The sequence below is a fragment of the Engystomops pustulosus genome, chromosome 1 (genome assembly GCF_040894005.1).
Source record: "Engystomops pustulosus chromosome 1, aEngPut4.maternal, whole genome shotgun sequence".
Classification (NCBI taxonomy): domain Eukaryota; kingdom Metazoa; phylum Chordata; class Amphibia; order Anura; family Leptodactylidae; genus Engystomops; species Engystomops pustulosus.
This window is the reverse complement of record NC_092411.1, coordinates 1,168,217-1,186,822: the sequence shown is the minus strand read 5'-3', so window position 1 is coordinate 1,186,822 and position 18,606 is coordinate 1,168,217. Positions and strand designations below refer to the sequence as shown.

At 53.1% G+C, this 18,606-nt stretch overlaps 1 protein-coding gene across 4 annotated transcripts in view; it reads left to right on the top strand.

Annotated features, from left to right (window-relative positions):
• Positions 1 to 18,606, top strand: part of LOC140114589 (sigma non-opioid intracellular receptor 1) — a 195,994-nt gene that overhangs the window by 139,606 nt on the left and 37,782 nt on the right. For all 4 annotated transcript variants that reach the window (XM_072132720.1, XM_072132719.1, XM_072132718.1 and 1 more), the window contains exon 3: positions 6,051 to 6,123. In XM_072132720.1, coding sequence (XP_071988821.1) covers positions 6,051 to 6,123 — 73 coding nt within the window. The remainder of the gene's footprint in view (positions 1 to 6,050; positions 6,124 to 18,606) is intronic.

Genomic DNA, 18,606 nt, shown 5'->3' with positions numbered 1-18,606 from the left:
CAATGCAGAGGAAAGCGTGATAACCTCTTAACCTCCCGGGGCGGCGGGACACAGCTGAAAAACCGTGAAAGTCCCGCCGAAACCGGGACGGTTGGGAGGTATGGATCATCTATCTGCACAGCTCAGCTACATCTCAGGGGCCACCTACCTGTACACAGCCAGCTACATCTCCGGGGCCACCTACCTGTACACAGCTCAGCTACATCTCAGGGGCCACCTACCTGTACACAGCTCAGCTACATCTCAGGGGCCACCTACCTGTGCACAGCTCAGCTACATCTCAGGGGCCATCTATCTGCACAGCTCAGCTACATCTCAGGGGCCACCTACCTGTACACAGCTCAGCTACATCTCAGGGGCCACCTACCTGTACACAGCTCAGATACATCTCAGGGGCCATGTGCAGCAGGTAGTTGGTGGGTAGTAGTGCGGCTATGCTCAGGACAGAGTATAATTATAGAAGGCGGCAGATCTTATTACTATCGGCCTCGTCTATCAGGGTCAGGTACCAGTCCCTGGGAGTCAGGGCTATGCTGTAGGGGCTATGCTGTAGGGGCTATGCTGCAGGGGCTATGCTGCAGGGGCTATGCTCTAGTGCAGTGATGGCGAACCTATGGCACTGGTGCCAGAGGTGGCACTCAGAGCCCTTTCTATGGGCACTCAGGCCATCACCAGAGATGACTCCAGATATCTTCCTGCAGTCCCAGACAGACCAGGACTTGCTGTGCACAGAGGTATTTCATAGTGACAGCGCTACCTGGGACTATTTTCTGCTTTATTGGTGTCCTCAGGGGCTGGTATCAATGAAAACTGTGACAGAGAAGGAAGTATAAATCACTAATTAAATTTCTGTGTTGGCACTTTGCGATAAATAAGCGGGTCTTTGTTGTAGTTTGGGCACTCGGTCTCCACAAGGTTTGCCATCACTGCTGTAGGGGCTATGCTGTAGGGGCTATGCTGCAGGGGCTATGCTGCAGGGGCTATGCTGTAGGGGCTATGCTGTAGGGGCTATGCTGCAGGGGCTATGCTGTAGGGGCTATGCTGCAGGGGCTATGCTGCAGGGGCTATGCTGCAGGGGCTATGCTGCAGGGGCTATGCTGCAGGGGCTATGCTGTAGGGGCTATGCTGCAGGGGCTATGCTGCAGGGGCTATGCTGCAGGGGCTATGCTGCAGGGGCTATGCTGTAGGTGCCGTGTGATTGTGGCGCCGCGCTCAGCTGTATCTATTGATCGTTACGTCTCAGTTATTGGAGAAGTGGAAGGGCCTCTTGACCCGGCAATTATTGTTGTGGCAGCGGCTGCTCCGTTATATCACCTCATTATGTGCCGGAGCGCTGATAATTACCACCAGTCACATTGTATATTACACCACCTGTGGCAGACACCGGGCCCCGAGGTGCTGGTCCTGATCCTCATTGTATATTACACCACCTGTGGCAGACACCGGGCCCCGAGGTGCTGGTCCTGATCCTCATTGTATATTACACCACCTGTGGCAGACACCGGGCCCCGAGGTGCTGGTCCTGATCCTCATTGTATATTACACCACCTGTGACAGACACCGGGCCCCGAGGTGCTGGTCCTGATCCTCATTGTATATTATACCACCTGTGGCAGACACCGGGCCCCGAGGTGCTGCTCCTGATCCTCATTGTATATTACACCACCTGTGGCAGACACCGGGCCCCGAGGTGCTGGTCCTGATCCTCATTGTATATTATACCACCTGTGGCAGACACCGGGCCCCGAGGTGCTGGTCCTGATCCTCATTGTATATTATACCACCTGTGTCAGACACCGGGCCCCGAGGTGCTGGTCCTGATCCTCATTGTATATTATACCACCTGTGGCAGACACCGGGCCCCGAGGTGCTGGTCCTGATCCTAATTGTATATTATACCACCTGTGGCACACACTGGGCCCCGAGGTGCTGGACCTGATCCTCATTGTATATTATACCACCTGTGGCAGACACCGGGCCCCGAGGTGCTGGTCCTGATCCTCATTGTATATTATACCACCTGTGGCAGACACCGGGCCCCGAGGTGCTGGTCCTGATCCTCATTGTATATTATACCACCTGTGGCAGACACCGGGCCCCGAGGTGCTGGTCCTGATCCTCATTGTATATTACACCACCTGTGGCACACACCGGGCCCCGAGGTGCTGGTCCTGATCCTCATTGTATATTACACCACCTGTGGCAGACACCGGGCCCCGAGGTGCTGGTCCTGATCCTCATTGTATATTATACCACCTGTGTCAGACACCGGGCCCCGAGGTGCCGATCCTGATCCTCATTGTATATTATACCACCTGTGTCAGACACCGGGCCCCGAGGTGCTGGTCCTGATCCTCATTGTATATTACACCACCTGTGGCAGACACCGGGCCCCGAGGTGCTGGTCCTGATCCTAATTGTATATTATACCACCTGTGGCACACACTGGGCCCCGAGGTGCTGGTCCTGATCCTCATTGTATATTACACCACCTGTGGCAGACACCGGGCCCCGAGGTGCTGGTCCTGATCCTAATTGTATATTATACCACCTGTGGCAGACACCGGGCCCCGAGGTGCTGGTCCTGATCCTCATTGTATATTACACCACCTGTGGCACACACTGGGCCCCGAGGTGCTGGTCCTGATCCTCATTGTATATTACACCACCTGTGGCAGACACCGGGCCCCGAGGTGCTGGTCCTGATCCTCATTGTATATTACACCACCTGTGGCAGACACCGGGCCCCGAGGTGCTGGTCCTGATCCTCATTGTATATTATACCACCTGTGGCAGACACCGGGCCCCGAGGTGCTGGTCCTGATCCTCATTGTATATTACACCACCTGTGGCAGACACCGGGCCCCGAGGTGCTGGTCCTGATCCTCATTGTATATTACACCACCTGTGGCAGACACCGGGCCCCGAGGTGCTGGTCCTGATCCTCATTGTATATTATACCACCTGTGTCAGACACCGGGCCCCGAGGTGCTGGTCCTGATCCTCATTGTATATTACACCACCTGTGTCAGACACCGGGCCCCGAGGTGCTGGTCCTGATCCTAATTGTATATTATACCACCTGTGGCACACACTGGGCCCCGAGGTGCTGGACCTGATCCTCATTGTATATTATACCACCTGTGGCAGACACCGGGCCCCGAGGTGCTGGTCCTGATCCTCATTGTATATTATACCACCTGTGGCAGACACCGGGCCCCGAGGTGCTGGTCCTGATCCTAATTGTATATTATACCACCTGTGGCACACACTGGGCCCCGAGGTGCTGGACCTGATCCTCATTGTATATTATACCACCTGTGGCAGACACCGGGCCCCGAGGTGCTGGTCCTGATCCTCATTGTATATTATACCACCTGTGGCAGACACCGGGCCCCGAGGTGCTGGTCCTGATCCTAATTGTATATTATACCACCTGTGGCACACACTGGGCCCCGAGGTGCTGGTCCTGATCCTCATTGTATATTACACCACCTGTGGCAGACACCGGGCCCCGAGGTGCTGGTCCTGATCCTAATTGTATATTATACCACCTGTGGCAGACACCGGGCCCCGAGGTGCTGGTCCTGATCCTCATTGTATATTACACCACCTGTGGCAGACACCGGGCCCCGAGGTGCTGGTCCTGATCCTCATTGTATATTACACCACCTGTGGCAGACACCGGGCCCCGAGGTGCTGGTCCTGATCCTCATTGTATATTATACCACCTGTGTCAGACACCGGGCCCCGAGGTGCTGGTCCTGATCCTCATTGTATATTACACCACCTGTGTCAGACACCGGGCCCCGAGGTGCTGGTCCTGATCCTAATTGTATATTATACCACCTGTGGCACACACTGGGCCCCGAGGTGCTGGACCTGATCCTCATTGTATATTATACCACCTGTGGCAGACACCGGGCCCCGAGGTGCTGGTCCTGATCCTCATTGTATATTATACCACCTGTGGCAGACACCGGGCCCCGAGGTGCTGGTCCTGATCCTCATTGTATATTATACCACCTGTGGCAGACACCGGGCCCCGAGGTGCTGGTCCTGATCCTCATTGTATATTACACCACCTGTGGCACACACCGGGCCCCGAGGTGCTGGTCCTGATCCTCATTGTATATTACACCACCTGTGGCAGACACCGGGCCCCGAGGTGCTGGTCCTGATCCTCATTGTATATTATACCACCTGTGGCACACACCGGGCCCCGAGGTGCTGGTCCTGATCCTAATTGTATATTATACCACCTGTGGCAGACACCGGGCCCCGAGGTGCTGGTCCTGATCCTCATTGTATATTATACCACCTATGGCAGACACCGGGCCCCGAGGTGCTGGTCCTGATCCTCATTGTATATTATACCACCTGTGGCACACACCGGGCCCCGAGGTGCTGGTCCTGATCCTCATTGTATATTACACCACCTGTGGCAGACACCGGGCCCCGAGGTGCTGGTCCTGATCCTCATTGTATATTACACCACCTGTGGCAGACACCGGGCCCCGAGGTGCTGGTCCTGATCCTCATTGTATATTATACCACCTGTGGCACACACCGGGCCCCGAGGTGCTGGTCCTGATCCTCATTGTATATTATACCACCTGTGGCAGACACCGGGCCCCGAGGTGCTGGTCCTTATCCTCATTGTATATTACACCACCTGTGGCAGACACCGGGCCCCGAGGTGCTGGTCCTGATCCTCATTGTATATTATACCACCTGTGGCACACACCGGGCCCCGAGGTGCTGGTCCTGATCCTCATTGTATATTACACCACCTGTGGCAGACACCGGGCCCCGAGGTGCTGGTCCTGATCCTCATTGTATATTACACCACCTGTGGCAGACACCGGGCCCCGAGGTGCTGGTCCTGATCCTCATTGTATATTATACCACCTGTGGCACACACCGGGCCCCGAGGTGCTGGTCCTGATCCTCATTGTATATTACACCACCTGTGGCAGACACCGGGCCCCGAGGTGCTGGTCCTGATCCTCATTGTATATTACACCACCTGTGGCAGACACCGGGCCCCGAGGTGCTGGTCCTGATCCTCATTGTATATTATACCACCTGTGGCACACACCGGGCCCCGAGGTGCTGGTCCTGATCCTCATTGTATATTACACCACCTGTGGCAGACACCGGGCCCCGAGGTGCTGGTCCTGATCCTCATTGTATATTATACCACCTGTGGCACATACCGGGCCCCGAGGTGCTGGTCCTGATCCTCATTGTATATTACACCACCTGTGGCAGACACCGGGCCCCGAGGTGCTGGTCCTGATCCTCATTGTATATTACACCACCTGTGGCACACACTGGGCCCCGAGGTGCTGGTCCTGATCCTCATTGTATATTACACCACCTGTGGCAGACCCCATCACATTGACCTTGTACTAGTCATGTGACACGGTGAGCGCAGCTCAGGATCTCCACCACGGAGGACAACTAATAAAGACGTCTCATGAGCCGCACGTCAGACCTGACTGTACGAGGCGTCAGCGCCCCCCGGGGGTCCCAGGCCTCTCATGTAATGTCACGTCTCACCCACTTTATAACCACAGGCTTCCTGTGATCAGATCAGGGATGTATCAGATGAAACTTACCTCCAGAGGCATCAGGCTCAGAGGGTTATAGGGCAACTCCACCCCAGCGATTGTAAATGTTGTAGACAGTGTCGGACTGTGTTTCCCTTAGACCCTAGGAAATATACTCTAGCAGCCTCCAAATTACTGATGGACCCCTGGGGTTCAGTGTTGGGTTGAGTCAGGGCCCACCGGAGGATCCTGGGGGACTCTGGTGGGCCAGTCCCACCCTGGGTGTAGACATCAGGGCGGACACAGTAGAGTTTCTTGTGAAAGTATCAACTAAAAGTGACCCAGACGTATCAGGTGCGGAGACCTCTGACAGGACGGAGGGCGACGGAGGTCACAGAGTGCTGACACACAGACGTCTGACAGGACCTGCAGGTCTCTACTAAGGGGAGGTTTCACTTCAGAAGGTTAATCCCGACTCTCTGCTTTCTATTACAGCTCTACGAACTGGACGAAGACCCCAAGAGGAAGGAGTTCCTGGACGACCTCTTCAGCTTCATGCAGAAAAGAGGTGAGTAACTACTGGGGGAGGTCCTGAGCCGGGACTACAGAAGGACCCACCAGCCCCGGCAATCATTTCATTACACCCTGTACTGTACTGCAGAGCTGCACTCACTATTCTGCTGGTCTTCCTGTATGAGGGGTGGAGGAGCGCTGCTCCTGTTATTGGGGTGATGTATGTAATTACTCTGTGATCTCTTCCCTGGATATAGGGGGGCTGGTTGTGTTTTCTTTTCTCCACTTCCATATATGGGGGGTAACATATAAAACCTGTGCCTGGTGCAGGCGTCTCTCGCTGTTTGTACAGGATCTTATGTGTTTTCTCTATGGTGTCTGGTGTAAACAGAGGAGGGTACACAATGGTGAGTGCACCTGCTGTGCGGCCCTACTAATAGGAAACCACAGCAATGGAGCTTCATGGACGCAGAAAAATCCTAAATATACACAATGCACAGAAGCTAGAGGCATTTTCAGGACTTCTGCCCCACAGAGGAGAAACTACCAAGGAAATGAAGGAGGTCCTGTACTGTCCAGTACAAGTACTATAATACTGCCCCCTATGTACAGGAATATAACTACTATAATACTGCCCCTATGTACAGGAATATAACTACTATAATACTGCCCCTATGTACAGGAATATAACTACTATAATACTGCCCCCTATGTACAAGAATATAACTACTATAATACTGCCCCCTATGTACAAGAATATAACTACTATAATACTGCCCCCTATGTACAGGAATATAACTACTATAATACTGCCCCCTATGTACAAGAATATAACTACTATAATACTGCCCCCTATGTACAAAAATATAACTACTATAATACTGCCCCCTATGTACAAGAATATAACTACTATAATACTGCCCCCTATGTATAAGAATATAACTACTATAATACTGCCCCCTATGTACAAGAATATAACTACTATAATACTGCCCCCTATGTACAGGAATATAACTACTATAACACTGCCCCCTATGTACAGGAATATAACTACTATAACACTGCCTCCTATGTACAAGAATATAACTACTATAATACTGCCCCTATGTACAGGGATATAACTACTATAATACTGCCCTCTATGTACAAGAATATAACTACTATAATACTGCCCCCTATGTACAGGAATATAACTCCTATAATACTGCCCCCTATGTACAAGAATATAACTACTATAATACTGCTCCCTATGTACAGGAATATAACTACTATAATACTGCCCCCTATGTACAGGAATATAACTACTATAATACTGCCCCCTATGTACAGGAATATAACTACTATAATACTGCCCCCTATGTACAGGAATATAACTACTATAATACTGCCCCCTATGTACAGGAATATAACTACTATAATACTGCCCCCTATGTACAGGAATATAACTACTATAATACTGCCCCCTATGTACAGGAATATAACTACTATAATACTGTCCCCTATGTACAAGAATATAACTACTATAATACTGCCCCCTATGTACAGGAATATAACTACTATAATACTGCCCCCTATGTACAGGAATATAACTACTATAATACTGCCCCCTATGTACAAGAATATAACTACTATAATACTGCCCCCTATGTACAGGAATATAACTACTATAATACTGCCCCCTATGTACAGGAATATAACTACTATAATACTGCCCCCTATGTACAGGAATATAACTACTATAATACTGCCCCCTATGTACAGGAATATAACTACTATAATACTGCCCCCCATGTACAGGAATATAACTACTATAATACTGCCCCCCATGTACAGGAATATAACTACTATAATACTGCCCCCCATGTACAGGAATATAACTACTATAATACTGCCCCCTATGTACAGGAATATAACTACTATAATACTGCCCCCTATGTACAGGAATATAACTACTATAATACTGTCCCCTATGTACAAGAATATAACTACTATAATACTGCCCCCTATGTACAAGAATATAACTACTATAATACTGTCCCCTATGTACAAGAATATAACTACTATAATACTGCCCCCTATGTACAAGAATATAACTACTATAATACTGCCCCCTATGTACAAGAATATAACTACTATAATACTGCCCCCTATGTACAAGAATATAACTACTATAATACTGCCCCCTATGTACAAGAATATAACCACTATAATACTGCCCCTATGTACAGGAATATAACTACTATAATACTGCCCCCTATGTACAGGAATATAACTACTATAATACTGCCCCTATGTACAAGAATATAACTACTATAATACTGCCCCCTATGTACAAGAATATAACTACTATAATACTGCCCCCTATGTACAAGAATATAACCACTATAATACTGCCCCTATGTACAGGAATATAACTACTATAATACTGCCCCCTATGTACAAGAATATAACTACTATAATACTGCCCCCTATGTACAGGAATATAACTACTATAATACTGCCCCCTATGTACAGGAATATAACTACTATAATACTGCCCCCTATGTACAAGAATATAACTACTATAATACTGCCCCCTATGTACAAGAATATAACTACTATAATACTGCCCCCTATGTACAGGAATATAACTACTATAATACTGCCCCCTATGTACAGGAATATAACTACTATAATACTGCCCCCTATGTACAGGAATATAACTACTATAATACTGCCCCCTATGTACAGGAATATAACTACTATAATACTGCCCCTATGTACAGGAATATAACTACTATAATACTGCCCCCTGTAGTATATTTGAGGATGTGATGTTTTGGTGATTTCCTTCTTGTTTGCTCTTCACTTTCTCTTTACATATTTGCTAAGCAAACCGCCATGCAAAGATCCCCACGTCACCACCCGTCGATTCCTAAATCCGAGCTCCTCCTTGATAAACGTATTAGACACGTATGTCATTCCGGGATGGATCCGCTTATATACAGCACTGCATGATGGGAAATATAGCGCTGTATGAGGCTACATGCACACGTCCGCATGAGCAGACGCTGGAGAAGGAGGCGGTGAGCGCCACACATCAGCGCAGGAATACCACCGGCTCCGGCTTTTGTGGTGCCTGAGACAGATACAATTGCCCATTGCAAAGTATCACACAGGATAGGATTAGATACACAGCTCAGCAGGCTGTATCACACAGGATAGGATTAGATACACAGCTCAGCAGACAGTATCAGACAGGATAGGATTAGATACACAGCTCAGCAGACAGTATCAGACAGGATAGGATTAGATACACAACTCAGCAGACAGTATCACACAGGAGGGGATTAGATACACAGCTCAGCAGACAGTATCACACAGGAGGGGATTAGATACACAGCTCAGCAGACAGTATCACACAGGATAGGGTTAGATACACAGCTCAGCAGACAGTATCACACAGGAGTGGATTAGATACACAACTCAGCAGACAGTATCACACAGGAGGGGATTAGATACACAGCTCAGCAGACAGTATCACACAGGATAGGATTAGATACACGGCTCAGCAGACAGTATCACACAGGACAGGATTAGATACACAGCTCAGCAGACAGTATCACACAGGAGTGGATTAGATACACAGCTCAGCAGACAGTATCACACAGGAGTGGATTAGATACACAGCTCAGCAGACAGTATCACACAGGAGTGGATTAGATACACAGCTCAGCAGACAGTATCACACAGGAGTGGATTAGATACACAGCTCAGCAGACAGTATCACACAGGAGGGGATTAGATACACAGCTCAGCAGACAGTATCACACAGGATAGGATTGGATACACAGCTCAGCAGACAGTATCACACAGGAAGGGATTAGATACACAGCTCAGCAGACAGTATCACACAGGATAGGATTGGATACACAGCTCAGCAGACAGTATCACACAGGATAGGATTAGATACACAGCTCAGCAGACAGTATCACACAGGAGGGGATTAGATACACAGCTCAGCAGACAGTATCACACAGGAGGGGATTAGATACACAGCTCAGCAGACAGTATCACACAGGATAGGATTGGATACACAGCTCAGCAGACAGTATCACACAGGATAGGATTAGATACACAGCTCAGCAGGCTGTATCACACAGGAGAGGATTAGATACACGGCTCAGCAGACAGTATCACACAGGAGAGGATTAGATACACAGCTCAGCAGACAGTATCACACAGGACAGGATTAGATACACAGCTCAGAAGTATCACACGTGACATGATAGATGTGGTATGTGCATGTTTTTCGGGGCAGCTTGTGGTGTGTTCTGTGTATTCTGCGTAGACAAACATTTACTTATTTATGTCAAATACGGAAACAAATCCTCCCCTCTGTGTAATAACCCCCCCCCCCTCTATATGTAGCGTGGGGGAGGGGCGCAGGGTGTCACCCACCTGTCAGGGTGTGTTCCCACTAGAGCGGGCGAGGATCATACTGGGCGAGGACACATAACCGGGAGCCACTATTCCTGCTCCTCTCCAGGTCTGGGCATCCAAAACTGCAGCGGAAAAGCTGAATGTGTGAACGCAGCCTTAGACGCAGGGTGCCCCCCCCCCCTCGCTGCGCTCACATAATCCTCCTTCCTCCCATTATCTTCCCCCTAAAGCTTAGTAGGGGCGACAGAAACAATAACCTCCGCATGAGTATAGTCCTATCTGTGGGGAATGGGCCCTATGACAACTCTCCCGGTCTCTCTCCCTCTGGGGGCTTTATGTGGCCTCATCCCTCAGCGTCCCCCTCCTCTCCACTCCCGAAGGAACCGGGACGTTTGTGCCTGGAGAATATTCCAGATGAGTAAGGCCCCTTCCACACTAGCGAGTGTGATGCAATGAAATCGCATCACACTCGCAACGCAAGCTGCCGGGAACGCACGGCCCGAACGCTGCACCGCGGGAGTGAACTGACATGCTGAGTTCACTCCCGCGGTGCAGCGTTCGGGCCGTGCGTTCCCGGCAGCTTGCGTTGCGAGTGTGATGCGATTTCATCGCATCACACTCGCTAGTGTGGAAGGGGCCTTAGAGTTATCACTCCCATCATCTCTGACCGCAGGAGCTCACACTCTAATCCCTCTGTGGCTGCCTTCACACTTTGCGTTTTGTAAAGGCAATGCAATTGGGCAAATCCCCCTTTCCTCAGCTGCTCTGATGAGTTTGTGTGAAGCCGCCTCACACACGGTGGTCCTGTTAACCCCTTCTTCCCCGCTGCTGTCTGGATGTGATGCACTTGTGGGCTCCTGTTCAGGTGAATAATCAGGACGCTGAACCACTCAATAAATGTTTTAACCTCTGACCCCTGCTCCCCCCGCCCCACACATTGCCAAGAACAATTAGGCCCTTCCCGTGTTGTGTGCCGCCGCGTCCATTCATTACTGATGGCGGAGCCGGGAGTAATGAGCGCCGGCTCGATATCTGTATAAATCCGGCCAGAGGTTAATGTGCTGCTAATTAAGAGAGAGATGGGAAGACTGCGGTGTGAGCGGAGGAGCAGTCATCATGTCACCAGGGGCTCTGTGCCGTACACATGCTGCTCTCATACTCCAGTCACATCCACTGCTGCTGCTCTCATACTCCAGTCACATCCACTGCTGCTGCTCTCATACTCCAGTCACATCCACTGCTGCTGCTCTCATACTCCAGTCACATCCACTGCTGCTGCTCTCATACTCCAGTCACATCCACTGCTGCTGCTCTCATACTCCAGTCACATCCACTGCTGCTGCTCTCATACTCCAGTCACATCCACTGCTGCTGCTCTCATACTCCAGTCACATCCACTGCTGCTGCTCTCATACTCCAGTCACATCCACTGCTGCTGCTCTCATGCTCCAGTCACATCCACTGCTGCTGCTCTCATGCTCCAGTCACATCCACTGCTGCTGCTGCTGCTCTCATGCTCCAGTCACATCCACTGCTGCTGCTGCTCTCATGCTCCAGTCACGTCCACTGCTGCTGCTGCTCTCACGCTCCAGTCCCGTCCACAGCTCTGCCGCTCTCATACTCCAGTCACATCCACAGCTCTGCCGCTCTCATGCTCCAGTCCCATCCACAGCTCTGCCGCTCTCATGCTCCAGTCCCATCCACAGCTCTGCCGCTCTCACGCTCCAGTCACATCCACAGCTCTGCCGCTCTCATGCTCCAGTCCCATCCACAGCTCTGCCGCTCTCACGCTCCAGTCCCTTCCACAGCTCTGCCGCTCTCACGCTCCAGTCCCGTCCACAGCTCTGCCGCTCTCACACTCCAGTCACGTCCACAGCTCTGCCGCTCTCACACTCCAGTCCCGTCCACAGCTCTGCCGCTCTCACACTCCAGTCACGTCCACAGCTCTGCCGCTCTCACACTCCAGTCACGTCCACAGCTCTGCCGCTCTCACACTCCAGTCCCGTCCACAGCTCTGCCGCTCTCACACTCCAGTCCCGTCCACAGCTCTGCCGCTCTCACACTCCAGTCCCGTCCACAGCTCTGCCGCTCTCACACTCCAGTCCCGTCCACAGCTCTGCCGCTCTCACACTCCAGTCACATCCACAGCTCTGCCGCTCTCACACTCCAGTCACATCCACAGCTCTGCCGCTCTCACACTCCAGTCCCGTCCACAGCTCTGCCGCTCTCACACTCCAGTCACGTCCACAGCTCTGCCGCTCTCACACTCCAGTCCCGTCCACAGCTCTGCCGCTCTCACACTCCAGTCCCGTCCACAGCTCTGCCGCTCTCACACTCCAGTCCCGTCCACAGCTCTGCCGCTCTCACACTCCAGTCCCGTCCACAGCTCTGCCGCTCTCACACTCCAGTCACATCCACAGCTCTGCCGCTCTCACACTCCAGTCCCGTCCACAGCTCTGCCGCTCTCACACTCCAGTCACGTCCACAGCTCTGCCGCTCTCACACTCCAGTCCCGTCCACAGCTCTGCCGCTCTCACACTCCAGTCCCGTCCACAGCTCTGCCGCTCTCACACTCCAGTCCCGTCCACAGCTCTGCCGCTCTCACACTCCAGTCCCGTCCACAGCTCTGCCGCTCTTACACTCCAGTCCCGTCCACAGCTCTGCCGCTCTCACGCTCCAGTCACATCCACAGCTCTGCCGCTCTCACGCTCCAGTCACATCCACAGCTCTGCCGCTCTCACGCTCCAGTCCCGTCCACAGCTCTGCCGCTCTCACACTCCAGTCCCGTCCACAGCTCTGCCGCTCTCACACTCCAGTCCCGTCCACAGCTCTGCCGCTCTCACGCTCCAGTCACATCCACAGCTCTGCCGCTCTCACGCTCCAGTCCCGTCCACAGCTCTGCCGCTCTCACGCTCCAGTCCCGTCCACAGCTCTGCCGCTCTCACGCTCCAGTCACATCCACAGCTCTGCCGCTCTCACGCTCCAGTCACATCCACAGCTCTGCCGCTCTCACGCTCCAGTCACATCCACAGCTCTGCCGCTCTCACGCTCCAGTCCCGTCCACAGCTCTGCCGCTCTCACACTCCAGTCCCGTCCACAGCTCTGCCGCTCTCACACTCCAGTCCCGTCCACAGCTCTGCCGCTCTCATGCTCCAGTCCCGTCCACAGCTCTGCCGCTCTCATACTCCAGTCCCGTCCACAGCTCTGCCCTCATGCAGCCGCCACTAGGGGGAGCTACTTGCTGCATACGTGTCCATGTGAGGAGCTCCCCCTAGTGGTGACTGTCTGTATCCAGGATCTTATCATGTGACTTTGCAGACACCCCTGGATCCTGCAGCTGTGGCCCCGTCTTCCCCAGGCGCAGTAATGGTGTGTGATCAGGTGGGGGCGCGCTGATCATTGTCTGCGGCACCAGAAACCCTTAATGACGAGCAGTGACAGCGCAGACTTCTCACCCTCCATCTGCTGTAAAAATCAATCCCTCATTGATTTCCATTGTGTCGTCTTATTTGTTTTCTTCTCCGGCCCAAATCTGCCCCCCCCACCCCCGCCGCGTGCAAGGCGTCAGATAATGGCGCGAGAACTAGGGCAGGCGGATGGGTGTGTGTACCCGGCTCTACACCCGAAGGAACGCTTATATAATACGTCTCATTACGGACAGACGCCATTTATGTAAGACTGCACAGCCATCACCATGGCAACAACCGCGGTGACCGCCACATCTGTCACTACTTCATACTTCCACTAAAACTTATAGAGTGGGTGTGGCTAGTGTGAGGGGCGGGCTAATCCTCCTCCAACACAGTATCACTGCTTGCTGTCAGTGATTGCCATTCTATGCTGAGTTCAGTATGCCCCTGGTCCAGTGGTATCAAGTTCTGGTACAGCTATCCCGAGCTCTGAGTCTGGCAGGGCATCCTGATATGTAGAGGAATCCATGGGACAACCCAAGTACCCACCTCTCCAGGATCCCCTGCCATGGGGGCTTGTACATCGCTGTATATCAGACAGGATAGTCTCTCCAGGAGCCCCTGCCATGGGGGCTTGTACATCGCTGTATATCAGACAGGATAGTCTCTCCAGGATCCCCTGCCATGGAGGCTTCTACATCGCTGTATATCAGGCAGGATAGCCTCTCCAGGATCCCCTGCCATGGGGGCTTCTACATCGCTGTATATCAGGCAGGATAGCCTCTCCAGGAGCCCCTGCCATGGTGGCTTCTACATCGCTGTATATCAGGCAGGATAGCCTCTCCAGGAGCCCCTGCCATGGTGGCTTCTACATCGCTGTATATCAGGCAGGATAGCCTCTCCAGGATCCCCTGCCATGGGGGCTTCTACATCGCTGTATATCAGGCAGGATAGCCTCTCCAGGATCCCCTGCCATGGAGGCTTCTACATCGCTGTATATCAGGCAGGATAGCCTCTCCAGGAGCCCCTGCCATGGGGGGCTTCTACATCGCTGTATATCAGGCAGGATAGTCTCTCCAGGAGCCCCTGCCATGGTGGCTTCTACATCGCTGTATATCAGGCAGGATAGCCTCTCCAGGAGCCCCTGCCATGGTGGCTTCTACATCGCTGTATATCAGGCAGGATAGCCTCTCCAGGAGCCCCTGCCATGGTGGCTTCTACATCGCTGTATATCAGGCAGGATAGCCTCTCCAGGATCCCCTGCCATGGGGGGCTTCTACATCGCTGTATATCAGGCAGGATAGCCTCTCCAGGATCCCCTGCCATGGGGGCTTCTACATCGCTGTATATCAGGCAGGATAGCCTCTCCAGGATCCCCTGCCATGGGGGCTTCTACATCGCTGTATATCAGGCAGGATAGCCTCTCCAGGAGCCCCTGCCATGGGGGCTTCTACATCACTGTATATCAGGCAGGATAGCCTCTCCAGGATCCCCTGCCATGGGGGCTTCTACATCGCTGTATATCAGGCAGGATAGCCTCTCCAGGATCCCCTGCCATGGGGGCTCCCTGCATCGCTGTATATCAGGCAGGATAGCCTCTCCAGGAGCCCCTGCCATGGGGGGCTTCTACATCGCTGTATATCAGGCAGGATAGCCTCTCCAGGATCCCCTGCCATGGGGGCTTGTACATCGCTGTATATCAGGCAGGATAGCCTCTCCAGGATCCCCTGCCATGGGGGGCTTCTACATCACTGTATATCAGGCAGGATAGCCTCTCCAGGATCCCCTGCCATGGTGGCTTCTACATCGCTGTATATCAGGCAGGATAGCCTCTCCAGGATCCCCCGCCATGGGGGCTCCCTGCATCGCTGTATATCAGGCAGGATAGCCTCTCCAGGAGCCCCTGCCATGGGGGGCTTCTACATCGCTGTATATCAGGCAGGATAGCCTCTCCAGGATCCCCTGCCATGGGGGCTTGTACATCGCTGTATATCAGGCAGGATAGCCTCTCCAGGATCCCCTGCCATGGGGGGCTTCTACATCACTGTATATCAGGCAGGATAGCCTCTCCAGGATCCCCCGCCATGGGGGCTTCTACATCGCTGTATATCAGGCAGGATAGCCTCTCCAGGATCCCCTGCCATGGAGGCTTCTACATCGCTGTATATCAGGCAGGATAGCCTCTCCAGGATCCCCCGCCATGGGGGCTTGTACATCGCTGTATATCAGGCAGGATAGCCTTTCCAGGATCCCCTGCCATGGGGCTTCTACATCGCTGTATATCAGGCAGGATAGCCTCTCCAGGATCCCCCGCCATGGGGGCTTGTACATCGCTGTATATCAGGCAGGATAGCCTCCCCAGGATCCCCTGCCATGGGGGCTTGTACATCGCTGTATATCAGACAGGATAGTCTCTCCAGGAGCCCCTGCCATGGGGGCTTGTACATCGCTGTATATCAGACAGGATAGTCTCTCCAGGATCCCCTGCCATGGAGGCTTCTACATCGCTGTATATCAGGCAGGATAGCCTCTCCAGGATCCCCTGCCATGGGGGCTTCTACATCGCTGTATATCAGGCAGGATAGCCTCTCCAGGAGCCCCTGCCATGGTGGCTTCTACATCGCTGTATATCAGGCAGGATAGCCTCTCCAGGAGCCCCTGCCATGGTGGCTTCTACATCGCTGTATATCAGGCAGGATAGCCTCTCCAGGATCCCCTGCCATGGGGGCTTCTACATCGCTGTATATCAGGCAGGATAGCCTCTCCAGGATCCCCTGCCATGGAGGCTTCTACATCGCTGTATATCAGGCAGGATAGCCTCTCCAGGAGCCCCTGCCATGGGGGGCTTCTACATCGCTGTATATCAGGCAGGATAGTCTCTCCAGGAGCCCCTGCCATGGTGGCTTCTACATCGCTGTATATCAGGCAGGATAGCCTCTCCAGGAGCCCCTGCCATGGTGGCTTCTACATCGCTGTATATCAGGCAGGATAGCCTCTCCAGGAGCCCCTGCCATGGTGGCTTCTACATCGCTGTATATCAGGCAGGATAGCCTCTCCAGGATCCCCTGCCATGGGGGGCTTCTACATCGCTGTATATCAGGCAGGATAGCCTCTCCAGGATCCCCTGCCATGGGGGCTTCTACATCGCTGTATATCAGGCAGGATAGCCTCTCCAGGATCCCCTGCCATGGGGGCTTCTACATCGCTGTATATCAGGCAGGATAGCCTCTCCAGGAGCCCCTGCCATGGGGGCTTCTACATCACTGTATATCAGGCAGGATAGCCTCTCCAGGATCCCCTGCCATGGGGGCTTCTACATCGCTGTATATCAGGCAGGATAGCCTCTCCAGGATCCCCTGCCATGGGGGCTCCCTGCATCGCTGTATATCAGGCAGGATAGCCTCTCCAGGAGCCCCTGCCATGGGGGGCTTCTACATCGCTGTATATCAGGCAGGATAGCCTCTCCAGGATCCCCTGCCATGGGGGCTTGTACATCGCTGTATATCAGGCAGGATAGCCTCTCCAGGATCCCCTGCCATGGGGGGCTTCTACATCACTGTATATCAGGCAGGATAGCCTCTCCAGGATCCCCTGCCATGGTGGCTTCTACATCGCTGTATATCAGGCAGGATAGCCTCTCCAGGATCCCCCGCCATGGGGGCTCCCTGCATCGCTGTATATCAGGCAGGATAGCCTCTCCAGGAGCCCCTGCCATGGGGGGCTTCTACATCGCTGTATATCAGGCAGGATAGCCTCTCCAGGATCCCCTGCCATGGGGGCTTGTACATCGCTGTATATCAGGCAGGATAGCCTCTCCAGGATCCCCTGCCATGGGGGGCTTCTACATCACTGTATATCAGGCAGGATAGCCTCTCCAGGATCCCCCGCCATGGGGGCTTCTACATCGCTGTATATCAGGCAGGATAGCCTCTCCAGGATCCCCTGCCATGGAGGCTTCTACATCGCTGTATATCAGGCAGGATAGCCTCTCCAGGAGCCCCTGCCATGGGGGCTTGTACATCGCTGTATATCAGGCAGGATAGCCTCTCCAGGATCCCCTGCCATGGGGGGCTTCTACATCACTGTATATCAGGCAGGATAGCCTCTCCAGGATCCCCTGCCATGGTGGCTTCTACATCGCTGTATATCAGGCAGGATAGCCTCTCCAGGATCCCCCGCCATGGGGGCTTGTACATCGCTGTATATCAGGCAGGATAGCCTTTCCAGGATCCCCTGCCATGGGGCTTCTACATCGCTGTATATCAGGCAGGATAGCCTCTCCAGGATCCCCCGCCATGGGGGCTTGTACATCGCTGTATATCAGGCAGGATAGCCTCCCCAGGATCCCCTGCCATGGGGGCTTCTACATCGCTGTATATCAGGCAGGATAGCCTCTCCAGGAGCCCCTGCCATGGGGGCTTGTACATCGCTGTATATCAGGCAGGATAGCCTCCCCAGGATCCCCTGCCATGGGGGCTTCTACATCGCTGTATATCAGGCAGGATAGCCTCTCCAGGATCCCCCGCCATGGGGGCTTGTACATCGCTGTATATCAGGCAGGATAGCCTCCCCAGGATCCCCTGCCATGGGGGCTTCTACATCGCTGTATATCAGGAAGGATAGCCTCTCCAGGATCCCCTGCCATGGGGGCTTCTACATCGCTGTATATCAGGCAGGATAGCCTCTCCAGGAGCCCCTGCCATGGG